This window comes from Calypte anna, chromosome 6 (assembly GCF_003957555.1).
Source record: "Calypte anna isolate BGI_N300 chromosome 6, bCalAnn1_v1.p, whole genome shotgun sequence".
Taxonomy (NCBI): Eukaryota; Metazoa; Chordata; class Aves; order Apodiformes; family Trochilidae; genus Calypte; species Calypte anna.
Genome location: NC_044252.1, coordinates 10,128,247 through 10,141,802, shown reverse-complemented (window position 1 = coordinate 10,141,802; position 13,556 = coordinate 10,128,247). Strand labels below are relative to the sequence as shown.

General features: G+C 50.6%; 2 protein-coding genes across 5 annotated transcripts in view; one reads left to right on the top strand and one right to left on the bottom strand.

Moving 5' to 3' along the window:
- ARID5B (AT-rich interaction domain 5B) overlaps window positions 1-1,456 on the bottom strand; it is a 118,172-nt gene extending 116,716 nt beyond the window's left edge. Inside the window, exons 1-2 of one of the 4 annotated variants that reach the window (XM_030453141.1) lie at window positions 1,415-1,456; window positions 917-1,180 (exon numbers count right to left, since the gene is read on the bottom strand). In XM_030453141.1, coding sequence (XP_030309001.1) covers window positions 917-1,180; window positions 1,415-1,435 — 285 coding nt within the window. In that variant the 5' untranslated portion in view covers window positions 1,436-1,456. Of the gene's footprint in view, window positions 1-916; window positions 1,345-1,414 lie in introns of those variants that run through there. The other 3 variants (XM_030453142.1, XM_030453139.1, XM_030453138.1) reach the window with 3 other exon arrangements.
- A 265-nt stretch (window positions 1,457-1,721) lies between these two features.
- LOC115598516 lies at window positions 1,722-3,011 on the top strand. Its single transcript, XM_030453185.1, has 3 exons — window positions 1,722-1,774; window positions 1,879-2,120; window positions 2,434-3,011. Exons 1-3 carry the CDS (start codon window positions 1,722-1,724, stop codon window positions 2,898-2,900), a joined length of 762 nt encoding a protein of 253 aa, XP_030309045.1. The 3' UTR covers window positions 2,901-3,011.
- Window positions 3,012-13,556: the final 10,545 nt, after the last annotated feature.

Here is a 13,556-nt window from a genome sequence, read left to right as displayed (position 1 = left end):
CTGCCCCTGCTTGTACCTACACCACCTGGGGCATCTCCAACAGAAGTTCCCCCAAAACACCCCGACCCCCCCCTCCTTGGTCTCCAGCCTTCCTGGGGGATCCTCCCCATCCCCGCAACCCTTGCTGAGTGACCATTCTTACCCCCCAGACCACGGACCCCGCTCAATCCATACATTTGAATAGTAAATAACGGGAGGGAGCGGGGGCGGGGGCTGCCCGGGCCGGGGTCGGGGGGACGGGACGCACCCAGCACGGCCCCATCCCGAGCGGTGCGGGGCGGGCACGGAGCCGCCGCGGGGCTGCGCGGAGAACCGGCGGAGGGTGCGGGAGCCCAGCGTGTTTGCGCCGGCCGCGCGGCGGCTCTGAAATACGCCCAGACATATCTGCAAGTTATTTGAATGTATTATTCCCGTACCTGTCATTTATCACTTTATTCAACACGTCCCTGCCAGCTCAATAGCTTTTGATCTCCCTCAGCCTCCATTTCGTAATTTCCGCCCTCTTAAACATATCGAATACTAAAAAAAAAGCCCCGGACAATATCGAAATCCTCCCCCCCTCCAACATTTATCCCCCCCCCCCCATGTGTTTTAGGGTTTTTTTTTTTGTAAACGAAGACAGAGAAGGGCAGGGCGAGCCCCGCATGCACTTCGCTGCCAGAAGGGCCGGGGACGCTCCGCACCCCGACACACAGTCCCCTAACTGTATCCCCCCACCCCCACCCGCACAAGTTCCCGGGCAGCGCGCACCGAAGCGCCCCGACAGCGCGGCCCCTCCGCGCTGCCCCGCCACGCACAGAGGGGAAGGGGACGCGGGGGGTGGGGTAAAGTTGGGGGGGGGAATAGCCGAGCCCGGGCAGGCAGGTGGGGTCGAGCGCGGGGTCGGAGGGGGGGGGGGTGCCGGCGCTGCGTTTACCACCTCGCCATGGTCACTGGTCCTGCCCTGGGGGGTGTCCTCGGGGAGAAAATAAAGTTTGGCGCTGGAGAGAAGTTGCCGGCTGGTGCGCTCCTCCCAGAGCAGCTGCAGCTCCGCGATGCAGGCGGGCTCCTCCGCGCGGCACCGCACGAAGAAGAAGTCGCCGAGGGAGAGGACCCGCGCCCGGCCGCCGCCGCGGCGCTGGAAGCGGAACGCCCTGTAGAAGACGTAGGGGCCGTGCGAGCCGCACGGGGCGCCGACCCACTGCGGGGAACAACAACACGGCAGCGGCATCAGCGCCGGCTCCGCGCCGCGCCGCGCAGCGCCGCGCAGAAGGAGGAGGAGGCGGGCGGAGGGCGGGGGGCGGCAGGGGAGGGAGGGGAGGGGGGGACACAGAGGGAGGGGGGGCGCGCAGCGGCGCGGAGGCTCCGCGCGCGGCGGCGGGGGCGGGGCGGGGCGCGCGGGCAGCGCGGGGCGGCGCGGGGCGGCGCGCGGTACCTGCAGTGCGCTGCGCTCCATCGCGGCTCCGGCGCGATTGAACTCAACATTCTCCCAAACTTGTTGGCGTGAATGGAGCCCGGCAGGTCCTGGCAGGGAAAAGCCGGCCCCGCCGCCCCCCGCCCCCCGCCGCCGCCGCTCCCGCCCCGCCGCCACGCCGCCGGCGCCCACCGCCCTGCCGCCCGCCACGGCGCGCCCCCCGCCGCCCGCCCCTCGTCCCCCCGCCCCGCCGACGCCCTGCCGCGCCCCGCCGACGCCGGCGCCCGACGCCGCCCGGTCTCCCCGCTCTCCCCCCGGCCCGGCAAAAATGCCGCTGGGCGGCGGCGTGCCCCGGGGGGGCGACGCGAGAACGACGGGGCGGTGGCGGGGGCCTCCGCGGCTCCCGGCGATTTTTAGGGGGCCAAAAGGGCGGGCGGGCTCGCTGCGGATCTGACAGGACCTGCCAGTATATGTCTAATATAAAGACCATTTCCTGCGGCGCGAGGGGCGCTGCTCGTCCCCGCGCGCGCCCGGCGGGGCCGCCGCGCTCTCACCGCCGGCCCTGCGGAGCGGAGCGGAGAGGAGCGCAGAGCGGGGGCTTCCCGCAACCCCCCCCCAACCCCCCCCCCACACACACACACACACATCGCCCTGGCGGGCCCGGCTCTCCGCGGGCGGGAGGCTCGTCCTGAATTTATTTATCGTTTTTCCCTGGGAAAGGAGGAAAGTGGGTTATCGATTATATAAACGCATCAATATTCATGCGCTGCGCGGGGAGACGCGGCTCGGCCGGGAAAAACAAGCGAAGGGGGGGAGGGGGCGGGGGGCGCGTCCCGCGGCGGCAGGCATGGGCGCGCTCCCTCCGCGCCCGCGTACAGCGCAGCGGAACGTGCCGGCACTGCTGAACCTCTAGAGCTGCCATCGCGGGCGAAGGGGATGGCTCCGCGGGTGCGGAGGGGCGCGGGACGGCAGGCAGGCCCCGCGTAAGGGGCTGGGGCGGGGGGTCATCATCTCACCTGCGCCCCGCCCGCCCCTGGCAGGGCCGCACGTCGGGGACAGCCACGGGCTCTGCGCATCCCGCGGAGTCCCCCCGACCCCCCAGCAAAGCGAGCAGCGTGAGGAGCTGCCGCGGAGCCGCAGCTGCGGACAGTTCTGGCGAAGGGCAGGGGGGACAGCATCGCATCCGCGCAGGGGCCGCCACCGGCACGGAAAGTTTCCATCGGGGCACCGAGCTGCCGCCCCGCAGGTCGATGCTACGGCGGCAGTGCGGGGCTCTCCGCTTCCGCGGAATGTCAACACACCCCGATCAGTGAGGGGAGGGTCAGTTTCGGGGGGTTTTGGCCTTTCCACTCTTTTCCGCTCCAGCGCAGCCAACCGCGGGTCGGGAGAAGCGGTGCAAAGCGGTTCGCGGGGACCTGCCTCCCCTCACCTTCCGCAATACTGGCAATTTCTCCCCCCTTTTTCATGTTATTGTCCCTCAGGACCCCTCCGCGAATCCGGGGGGTAAACGGGCACAGGCAAAAGCTGTGCCGGCGGGGTCCAGGTACGGCCCCGCCGCCGGGGAACGGCGGGGAGGGAAATAAATAAATAAATAAATAAACGAGGCAACAAATAAATAATACACATAAAATGACAAATAAATAAATAAATGCAGGTGATAATGACGGCAGCGGTGACGTCAGCGATGCGTTCATCACGGACACAGCGCCGCGCGAGGGACAGCAACAAGTGCGGGCGGCGGCGCGGAGGGGGCGACCCCTGGCGCCCGCCCGCCGTACCGCGCCCTCCCGGCCCCCCCTCCCCGCCCCGGCTATTGCGCGGGCAGCCGCAGCCCTAACGAGCCCGGGTGTACGGTGATGTTGTGATCACGCTGAGCACAGAAACGCGCTTTCCGGGTCACCAAACACCGGAGTGATGTATTGTGCGTCTGGCCAAGATGGCTCCGCCAAAGCGGGGTGTAAGGCATCAACAGCAGGGGCTCGCTCGGTGGGCAGCCGGGCCCCTCACTGGGCACACGAAGCCACCTTGCCGGGGGTCGTGGTGGACAAGTGTTGGTGGTTGGGAGTCAGGAGTGAGCCCTGTGCAAGGCGTGGGCGAAGGGTCGCTTGGCCTCGGGCAGAAGGCAAAGGTATGGGAATTTGGGCAGTGCTTGTGATGGTGCCCGGTGAGCGGGGGGCTTCACCCTGACATCCGCGCTCACTGCTGGCAGGGCGACTGCTCCAGGCTCCCCTGGGACATTAGGCTCTTCACCAGGGGGAAGCTGTTTTTGTTTGGGTTTTTTTGTTTGGTTGGTTGGTTTTGGGTTTTTTGTTTGATACTTTTGTGGGCTTTTTTCTGAATCCTTTGAGGAAATAAAATTCTTCACTTGTGTCTGTAAAGGGCTTCATCCTCGCTGCGCTATGTCCTCCAGCAGCAGGTACCAGTGCTGGGGCTGTCACCCAGCACCGGTGGCTTGCATGTGCGTTGGATGGGCAAAGCCAGCAGAACAGCTCAGGAGAGCTCTTTTGGCCACTGAAGTCTGACACTGTTCTCAGGAGCTCAGTCACCCAAGGGACGATATTTTTGCAGGGGCTGAGTATGTATGAGGTAACACCAGAGAGACCCACACCTCGACAGATCCCTGCGGAGTGGGGAGTGTGCTCCAGTTCACCCCCAGTCAACTCCCAGCTGGAATAACTTGCATTTCTTCAGCATTCCACCTTTGTTTTCACTGACCTTGGCATGTTTAATCAGGGTTATATTCTCACACAGATAAAACCATCCTCAAACGATTGTTACAAAATATTGAGCACAAACAGGTTTTTTTATTTGTTTATTCATTTTCTTTATCTCAGGCAGGTAGGGCTGCTCCTTTCCCACAACATATAATCAAGCAGCAAAGAGAACTTCCCATCTCATTTTGTGTCCAAATCCTTCTGCTTTTACCCCAGCAGCAGGGGCCTGCGCTCTGCTGGTCTCCTGCCCACTGGTGGGGGTATCCCTCGTGGGTCAGTGGCACAGTCCCATCCTGCCCTCCAAGCTGTGGCACAACAGCTGCTGTCAATTACACATAAGGTGGTGAGGCTGGGTAACAAAGCAAGGGCACATTTTCGTCCTCTCAGCAGAGACTGCTCATCCGTGCAGCTTTCTGGGAGACGGGTTATGCAGAATGACCCACGTTGAGCTCCTGCAGGACTTCATCTCACCTCCAGATTCTGGGGGAGTTGGGGGAGTCCATACTTTACCTTATGTCTGTAAGAGCTACATCTAAAGCCAGCATTCAGATGGTGGGATGATCTGATGTTGAAGACCCAGATCTTTAACATGTAAGAGGTCTTCTGACTAAGTAGGTTTCTTCTCACTGAACTTTGGTTATCTGAAGGTTTGGTGTCCATTGTGAACTGGTGGCCCAGTTTCCTGCCTTAGGCACCAGAAAAGGCAGTCGTGAAGGGCTGATGACCACTGGTGGGGGACATCTGGTCTTCAGCAGGCTCCATCCACCAGACCATGGTGTTTCTTCAGCCAGTGCTGCTGGCTGGGAGGACCCTCAGCATTCTGCTTCAGTGTCTGATGTTGGCAGCATTTTGAATAGGATAGCAACAGAGGCTGTAGCAGTGCAGGAGAGTGCATATTCCCTGCAGAATGTGTGCGTGGTCATCATCGCTCAGACATTAATTGTATAGGAGCCTTCTCCTCACTAAAAACTCTTTATTCTTCAAAATAATAATAATTTTAAAAAAACCCATAAAATACACAGCTTGTTTATAGCAAAAATTCCATGTATAATCGAAAGTTGGATTTTGTCCTGCAGGCACTGGATAAGTTGTTTCATATGAATATTTTGTTTCTTTCTCTGGCCAAAAGAAATGTGCAAAATGTTGTAATGTTTCTGTGCTTTCCTTTGGACATTCCAGGATTTTACTTAAGCTTCTCATAAAAGGCTATTTTCAGCGGAGGGAAAAAAAAAAAAAAAAAAAAAAAAAAAAAAAAAAAAAAAAAAAAAAAAGCAGCAGCCTACAGTATGCCGAGTCAATAAAGTAATGCAAAACCATAAAACACAGCAAAGATAACAACAGAAGATCTGTAGATTACAAAGGAAATAAGATGGGGATCAGACAGAGTGGTAGCTGGAAATGAATGCATGAAAGTCAAAACAAGACTGGTCCTAATAAACAGCCAAAAAGCATTTAAAGTGTTCATTTATTAAATTACTTTATTTTCATGCCTTACAATTAAAAATAGTTGTGGTCAGGCATGTTGGGAGACTGGAAGCAACTGGAGTCCTCAAGCCCAGCTTTATGCCTGGCAGGAAAGCCATCCTGGCCCACTCTGCTGTGCTGGTGTGGGGCTGGTGAGACACTGTCCCTTGGGGCTTTGGTCCACTGACTGATTTTCTACTTGGAGCTTTTATCTACCAGGTTTTTTATACTCAGAGAAGTTTTATGAAGCTTCCACTGGGTGGGAGATGGACCCATGGTGGAGCTGTGAGGGTGATGCCAGCCCCTGCAGATGGGGCAGCAGGCAAAGCTCTTTGAAGCTGCCAGGAGGCCCTGTGTTCACTTCAGCAGGTTTTGGGATCAATCTCTAACTTTGGGAGCCCTTTGCAAATCAGCAGCTTGAAACATTAAAAATATCAGGAGCCAGAGCATTTATCATCCCTCTAAAAATCCAGCAGCCCCAATCAACGACCTAACCAAGCATAAAACCCCACGTGTGATCAACTTTCAAATCTCAGCTTTTCATTAATTTGTGCATTTGGTGGGGGTTTTATTTACCTTACGTTTCTTTTTGTCATCTTGGCATAATGTTTTTTAGCTCCTCTCTTGGACTGCTCACCTGGAACAAGCACCCACTGCCTCAGGGCTCCGGGACTGGGCTGGGTAAGAAAAACAATCATCACTGTGCATCAAGAGATTTAACAATAAAAAACTGACTGGGATGGATCCCATGAAAATGTGGGAACTAGGAGGTTGCTCAGGTGGTTGCAGAGCATGCTGAGCCCCATGACAAGAGGTGCAGCTGTGGGACAGGGAGAGTTGGTGGTTTGGCAGCCCCCAAAATATTTGCTTTACTCCCCTGGTAACAGTAATCTGAGGGGGCTGCTCCCTGCTGCCTGGAAAGCTGGTTGTGTGGAGTGGCACAGGGTAATGGGTCAGCTAAAACAGAGCTCACACAGTTTCTGCCTGGTGGGTTGCTAACCAAGATACACTTCTCAGATGCTGTTAATTGAGTCTGATGAATTTTGCTCCAGTGAGACCTATTACAGGCAAAAATACAAGTGACATCAGAGCCATAACTCATAAAAATCAAATCCCTGAATTACATCTGAGAGCAATATGAAAATGCAAGTGGGATTTCAAATGGTATCAAATAACTTTCTGTCATACCTTATTAATACCACAGAGCTAATAGAAAAGGCTATATTATCATCCTAATGTCATTATACATATATAATACACACATGCGCATACACACCAACAGTGTGTGCAATTATAACACTATTTTGTTCACACAGCCTGAAAAATGTGATTAGATGGAGGCTCTGAAGTGGCAATATTCAATCAGGTATGACTTGTATATTGGCTCAAAGTACAATCTTCTACTTATGTAAAATTATGCCTTGTTATGTGTGGTTGTAGCACAGACAGCTGCAAAAGAAAGAGGGAGCTGAGGCCACGGAGATCATTTCATCTCGAGTCAGAAGGGCTGAATTGTCATTTCAAAGCCAAAACACTGTCACTGTCCAGCAAGCTATCCCCAGCTATCTTTCTTGGCCTGTTATCACATCAGAAAACAAGCTAATTTGTGTGCTAAAAATAGCTGCCTCCTCACAAAATTCCAAATAAAATTTCTCCACTGGAAATGGTCCTAAATGAGACCAAACTATTTCTTTTTTATCACAGAAAGCTTGGAAGGGGACATTGCCTGGTAGGGCTTTGGATGAGCTTAAGTTTCCAAATGTTGAGCAGGAAACATGCACACCAGCCATTTCACATCCAGCTCCTGTCAAATAATTTGCTTAAACTGTTTTTAGTGAAAATATACAGACATATATATGTATTTATATGTGTGTGTGTGTGTGTGTGTGTATATATATATATATATGCCTGCATGATGGGGATAGCTGGAAATATTGTCATAAGAATGCCAGGCCATATTTACCCAAGTCTGTGGTCAAAGCAAGTTACTATTCTTAGTGTGCCAGATTTAAATTGGTTTAAGTAAACAACCTGACCTCTTTTCACTTAGCAGGTCTTAGCCATCATGGCTTTTATTTCAGAGAAAATTCTTTTTTTATATAGATATGAATTTGGTGGGCCCCAGAGGAGGGTAAGCAGCTATATCAGAGGGAGCAGCCACTGCTGCCATGGAACAAGACAAGGAGGGCAAGATGGGTTTCCCAGGCAAGGGATGCAACAGCCAAACTCAAAATCTGCTTTTTTCTGCTCTGCTCTTATTTGAATGTGAAGGACAACTTCAGTTTTTCATTGACTTTGAATACCTTGCCCACATCTAAGTGCTTATGGCAACTCCTGCTCTCCTGTTTTGGTAATGAGTTTTTCCATTTTTCCTAGTTTGGCTTGTGAAAGGATATTTGACCTCTCAGATACTGAAATCTTCTTTAACAGCACTAGGATGAGGTTCAGGAACACAGAGAAAGGGCACCCAAAATCCCCTGAGTACCTGCAAGGCTGCTGGCCAGTCCCATGCTTGTGGCTGGAGGATGCAGGGATGGTGTGTCCACCATCACCACTTCATTCTTCCCTTTGCATGCAGGCTTTTTTCCTGTAAGCTCTAGCAGTTGCTTCTACACCTTTACTCCCATGTCTTCATCCTCTATCTGAGTTACAAATGCAGCATAACTGATGACTCAGTCCTCTAGCATAGTTTAGCAATGTTTAACCTTTGGCTAAACTGTCTTCAAGCCCTTCCTACCAAAATACATATCTGAAGCAGCTCAGCTAACAATCTGCTGGGGACTCCTGCAATTCACCTCCTCACAAACTTTGCCCGAAAAAGGTGTCTGGTGTCAAGTGGCAGTAGAGGAGAAACAAAGAAAAAATAGCCCCTGGTACCTCAGCTCTATGGCCTGGAGTCTACTTTGGGACAACTGGCCCAATAAGCAAGTGCTCCTCTGTCTGTGGTCCCCTGGCACTGGTGTCAGGGGGCAGCTTTTCAGCACCTCCTCTGAACCAGCATCACAGTTGGGCTGAAATAATTACAGATGATAAACACAAGATTTTGTCTGGTAAACACTGGAGAGGATGCAGAAATTGTTCCTCCTCCCAGTTCAGGTACAGGGGTCAAACTAAAACACTGGAAAGGAAAAGGAACTGACCAGCAAGTCCTGCTCTGCTGAACACACAGGGTTATCCAGCTGTTCTTTCCATGGAGCATCAATATCTGCTGCACCAGGGAGGCTTTCCAGCTCCCTTCCCTACCCACGTGAGTTTCTGAAATAAAAGAATCTCTGAGGTCTAACCATGATGGATCCAAGCCACTAGGGATAACAGAGTTGTGTTGGGGTTTTTTTGTTTTGTTTGTTTGTTTGTTTGTTTGCTTTTAAATCCTCTTGAGAAACAGATGCTTTGGCTCATCTTCATTATACCTAGGCTGATTTATTTTAATTGCTCTGGGTATCTGGAATACTACAATTGCATAATCTCATGCACATGCCTTTAAAAGGAAGCCTTGGCTGCAGTGCTGGGAAGGCAATGTTAAATACAGAAAAAGTACTATGCAAAAGTCTCATTTATTTTGGAAATCACTGGAAAAAGTTCTACTGAAAATTCACAGCAGTGCATATGCCACATTTGAATAATGATTTTGAGAGGTGTTTTACCTACCTTTGCAATAAGAGTGGCTCTGAAAAATGTAGTTCTTCAAAAAGATCTCACTACCAAGCCCTAGATTTTGGCAAAAACCAGAGGACAGTTAGGTCCATGGTGCCAGCCTCAGCAAAAGCCATCTGCTTGGCACTGTATACCTGGGGGGCATCACTGCCACCCCAAACAAAAATCACCAGAACACAGCAACCTGAGGAAAAACCTGCTTTGAGTAGAGTTGATAGGCTCAAGACAGCACAAAAGGATGCAGCCTGCTGAAGTCTGCCCTTGGTGGGCTTAGAAATACAGGACTCCACCTCAATAAAGCAAAGCAGGAATAACAGGACTGCAAAGAAATACCTGAATGTTACCTCCTTGTCTTATCTGATGTAATTCACAGGATGCCAGATACTGTCTCCTTGGAAAAAAGATCTGAGAAACTTTCAGTTAAGAAAAACATTTTATTTAGTGTTTGTAAAAGAATCTATTCTGAAGTCATGTCAATATGTAGTATTTGTTATTAAGGTACTGCCTTTCTAAAGAGAGAGATCTGTATCTTACCAGAAGTTTTTCCTTTTTCTCTATTTTTAAAATTTATCCTATTGAAGAAATTGTTATCCACCATAGAGACTGTCCCTAAAGCCAACAGGGGTACTCTGTGCAAGAATTTGACCAAAAACCTCAAAAAAACCCCCCAAGTCCTGCCTTTAACTTTGGCCTATTGATACACTTCTCTGTCTTCCAGAGAAAGGAAAAGCTCTGAATTTTACAGGTTGCCCACATTGCCCTACTCATTTAAAAACATGCAACTGAGAATTTGTTTTGTGGGAAACTTACTCGATTTGTTCTCACCAGTGTTAGTGCACACACAGAGAAACGTGTGTGTGCAACCCCTGGCTGCACAACTGGTGTCCTGGAGGCTGATTAACCAAACAGGTTCTGCACACTGCTGGGAAAAGAAAGACCACTGAACTTCCCAGGTGAAGGAGGAGGCCCATAAACATATTTTTTGATCTCAAAGAGGAACTGTGAGCACTTTTCACTTAATTTCACGTGGTATCATTAATGTGGGACTGAACCACCTTGGCACAGATTCGGCTGTCCCCGTTTGCCACGGCAGACCCAAAAGCACAGGCAGTGCTACCATGCCTGGCTGGCTGGTGCTTTGAAATTGGCTGTGAAAAGGTCACAATGACACAATTCACAGGTCAGACCTTTGAATGTCCACAAATTTACTTCAGGTTTGCAGATGATAACGAGATTCACAACTGGGAGAGGAAGCCCACAGAGACTATTGGGAATATTAATGTTATCACAGAAGTTTATTAATGCCTGGGTGTTGAGAGGTGGGTAAGGAAACCCTCTGGGTTTTGTTGCACTATTAGCAATTAACATGTAAGAAGATTTCTCTTCCTTGTCCTCTCTGATAGGGTTTGGAAAAAAAGGCTCCAGGATTGACCTTTGGGAAATGTTGCCTTCTGCAAACCTCCATTTCTCAAAGAAGAGTTGAGGCTTTCCCTGCCGTTCCTCTTCCAAAGTGCTTCCATTTCTAGCTCAACAAACCTGAGTGCTTCATACCTGTGGAATTTCTAGATGCATCTGACATTACACAGAATTAAAATAACCCTTCAGTTGCAGATTCATGTCTGTTTTGTCCATATCTTCCAAGCCAAGCTGCAGCCCTTCACTTTGCTTCTCACTTTGTCCTTGTGCTTCTGTCTCTGCTGGTGGAAAGCTATCACCAGGACTGGATTTATGGTGGAAGAGATGTGGTGCTGCTGTTTATGCAGATGCCAAGAAGTCAGTGATTGGCTTCATGAGGAACAAGCCAGCAAGATGTGAGCATGGATTCTGGAAACCTGCCCCCAGCACACCAGAAACCCCTCCTGTCCCTTCTCCTGTTTACTTTTTAATGGGTTAAGGGCTATAAAAACTTGTGCCTGTTATCTAGAGCCATGATCAGACTTTCTGAAAGGTTTGCATTCTTTTAAGCTCATTGTACATTAAAGAAGGCAAAAAATAAAAAGGAAAGCAAGATGCCTGCAGTCCGGCTGACTGATCAGACCATAACCTCTCAGCACAGTTCAAGGCTGCTGCCTGAAGAGGTGGTGGCACTGTAGAAATTGATGGGTTGGTGGCAGGAGCATATGGGAAGAGGGGTGTGCCCTAGAGGAGATCCATTTCCCCTGAAAGCTTCCGTAAGGCTCCTCCATCCAGGATGTACAGTTAAAGATGAACCAGATCTCTCTGTCTTTGGCACAAACTCACCCATGCTCAGTTCTAGAGGAGCTGCGAGCACGTGTGTGAAATTTCAACCATATCTACATTTTGAAATAAAATACAGAGCAGGCACTCACCCCAATAGCTGCCAGGACTGGGATAAGGCCCTGAAGTCACCAGTTGCAGGCTGGCTGCTACCTTTCCAGAGGCAGTGCCAAGAAGCCCTGGCTTGTGCTTCCCAGGTGGCACAAGCCCAGCACAACCAGCCCCTGGCCAGGAGGTTGGCTCAAACACCACTGAAGCTCTCTCAGCCAGACAGCACCTTTGCTGATGGACGTGGCACCCGTCAGCATTCCCCCAACACAGACCTCTGGGCAAACCTCAGGAACAGCAAGCAAGGCCTGAAACTGGTCGTGGTTCAGTTCCTACCACTTGGCACTCTCTGAGAAGTGGGGCAAGCCTGCTGACGGAGGAGCTCTTGGCTGCTACATTTAATTAAGGATTCTGCTGAAAGTTCTACTTAAAATAACAAAGCTTGCTGCTTAGAAAAGCGTAGGTGATTCCCCCAGAGGCCTGGCCAGCATTCCTGCTCCTATTGTACAACATTATTGATTAATCAAAACTAATGCTCACAGCTGTTGCTTGATGGATAATGTCTTTGGTGTTTGCTTGCATATAATTATTTACTACTTTATTGATGTTATTTATTTCTTCATTAAGTATTGTTGGCTGTTTAATTATGTGAAACAAAACTGCAAGTGTTGCTGCTAAAAGCCATGGGAGAAAGTGCCCAGAGCTGAAATCTTTCAACCATGAACTCTAAAAATAAATCTAAAGAGAAAAATATTTTAGCCAATGTTTTGAGTGAAGATTATCAAACCACAATGTGTTACATGTCATGTGTAGGCTGATTCTGGAGCACTATGTGCAGATAGATTTGCAATACTGATTTGATTGCACATGGCAAAGGACTTTTGGAGGCCTGTATGTTTTAGTAAATCTTCAAAATTCTTAAGAAAGGTCCCTATCTTATTCTCAGTAGTGAGGCGTTTGGAATAAATGGAAGGGAAACTCCAGTTTCTCAAAGCTCACAGTCAGGAGTGCCTAACTAGGCTACTTTTAAAAAAACAGTTCCTGTGCTAAGATACAAGGACCTCCCAGGCCCAATGCCAGCTCAGTCCAGCAGCTCAGGCACAAACTGGGGAGTCTCTCCAAGAACTTCCTCCAGGGTCCCTTTTGCCATCCTGACTCTCAGTGAGTTATGCAGACCCAAGGGCTCCTGTGCTCCCCCTGCCCCAGCATCTCCCTGCCTTCAGCCTCCTCAGAAGCACCAGGCACAGAGGCACAGCTGCTATAGCAGGTCTATATCCAACCCCACTGAATTAGGGAGCCAACATCTAATCCTTGGATCCATGTGGGATGAGATGTAATGAGCTGAGGCTTACTTAGCTTGTGATGTAAGAGCAGCCTTAACAGAACCACCTTTCCTTGCCAAGACCAAACCATTTGGGTGCAAAATCAACATCTTAAATTCTATCTGGAAAGCAAGAGGTACTAGGGGCATACCAAATTTAAGACACGTGGATCTCAGCAATCTGTAGGTACTTACTGCTGTAAAAAAACATCCAGGTCCATGCCCACAAATATGGTATTAGAGAACTCAGAAGGATCTTTTCAATCTGCAAACAAACCAGAGGACCCAGAAATCCTGCTTTAGTTCACAAATCATTAATGCATCTCTAACAGATCAGAAATAGTCTCTGTATCTCCTTACTCATATAATAAAAATTCCTTCTCTGACATCTTTTCCAAACATCCCCCATCAGGCCCTTTCCCTACGGCAGGAGAACAAACAGCTCTGGCAGTCCTTGCTTGGCCATGGGAGCATTTGTTATTCAGTTGCTACTCACCTAAATGTTTCTATGCAGCTCCCTGTAGATGTCGTGCTCACTCCTGAGGTAGTGCATTAAACTCAATGAGGTCTTAGCTACTGCTCTGTGAAAAGTACAGAAGGTGGCTGGCTGCCACCTCTCACTCCCCTGTGGCCCCTGCCCTAGGGCAGCATCCTCTGCTTTGTCTTTGGGAGCCCAGAGGAGGACCAGATAATGCCTGGCACCATCAGGTCACCTGCATCTGTT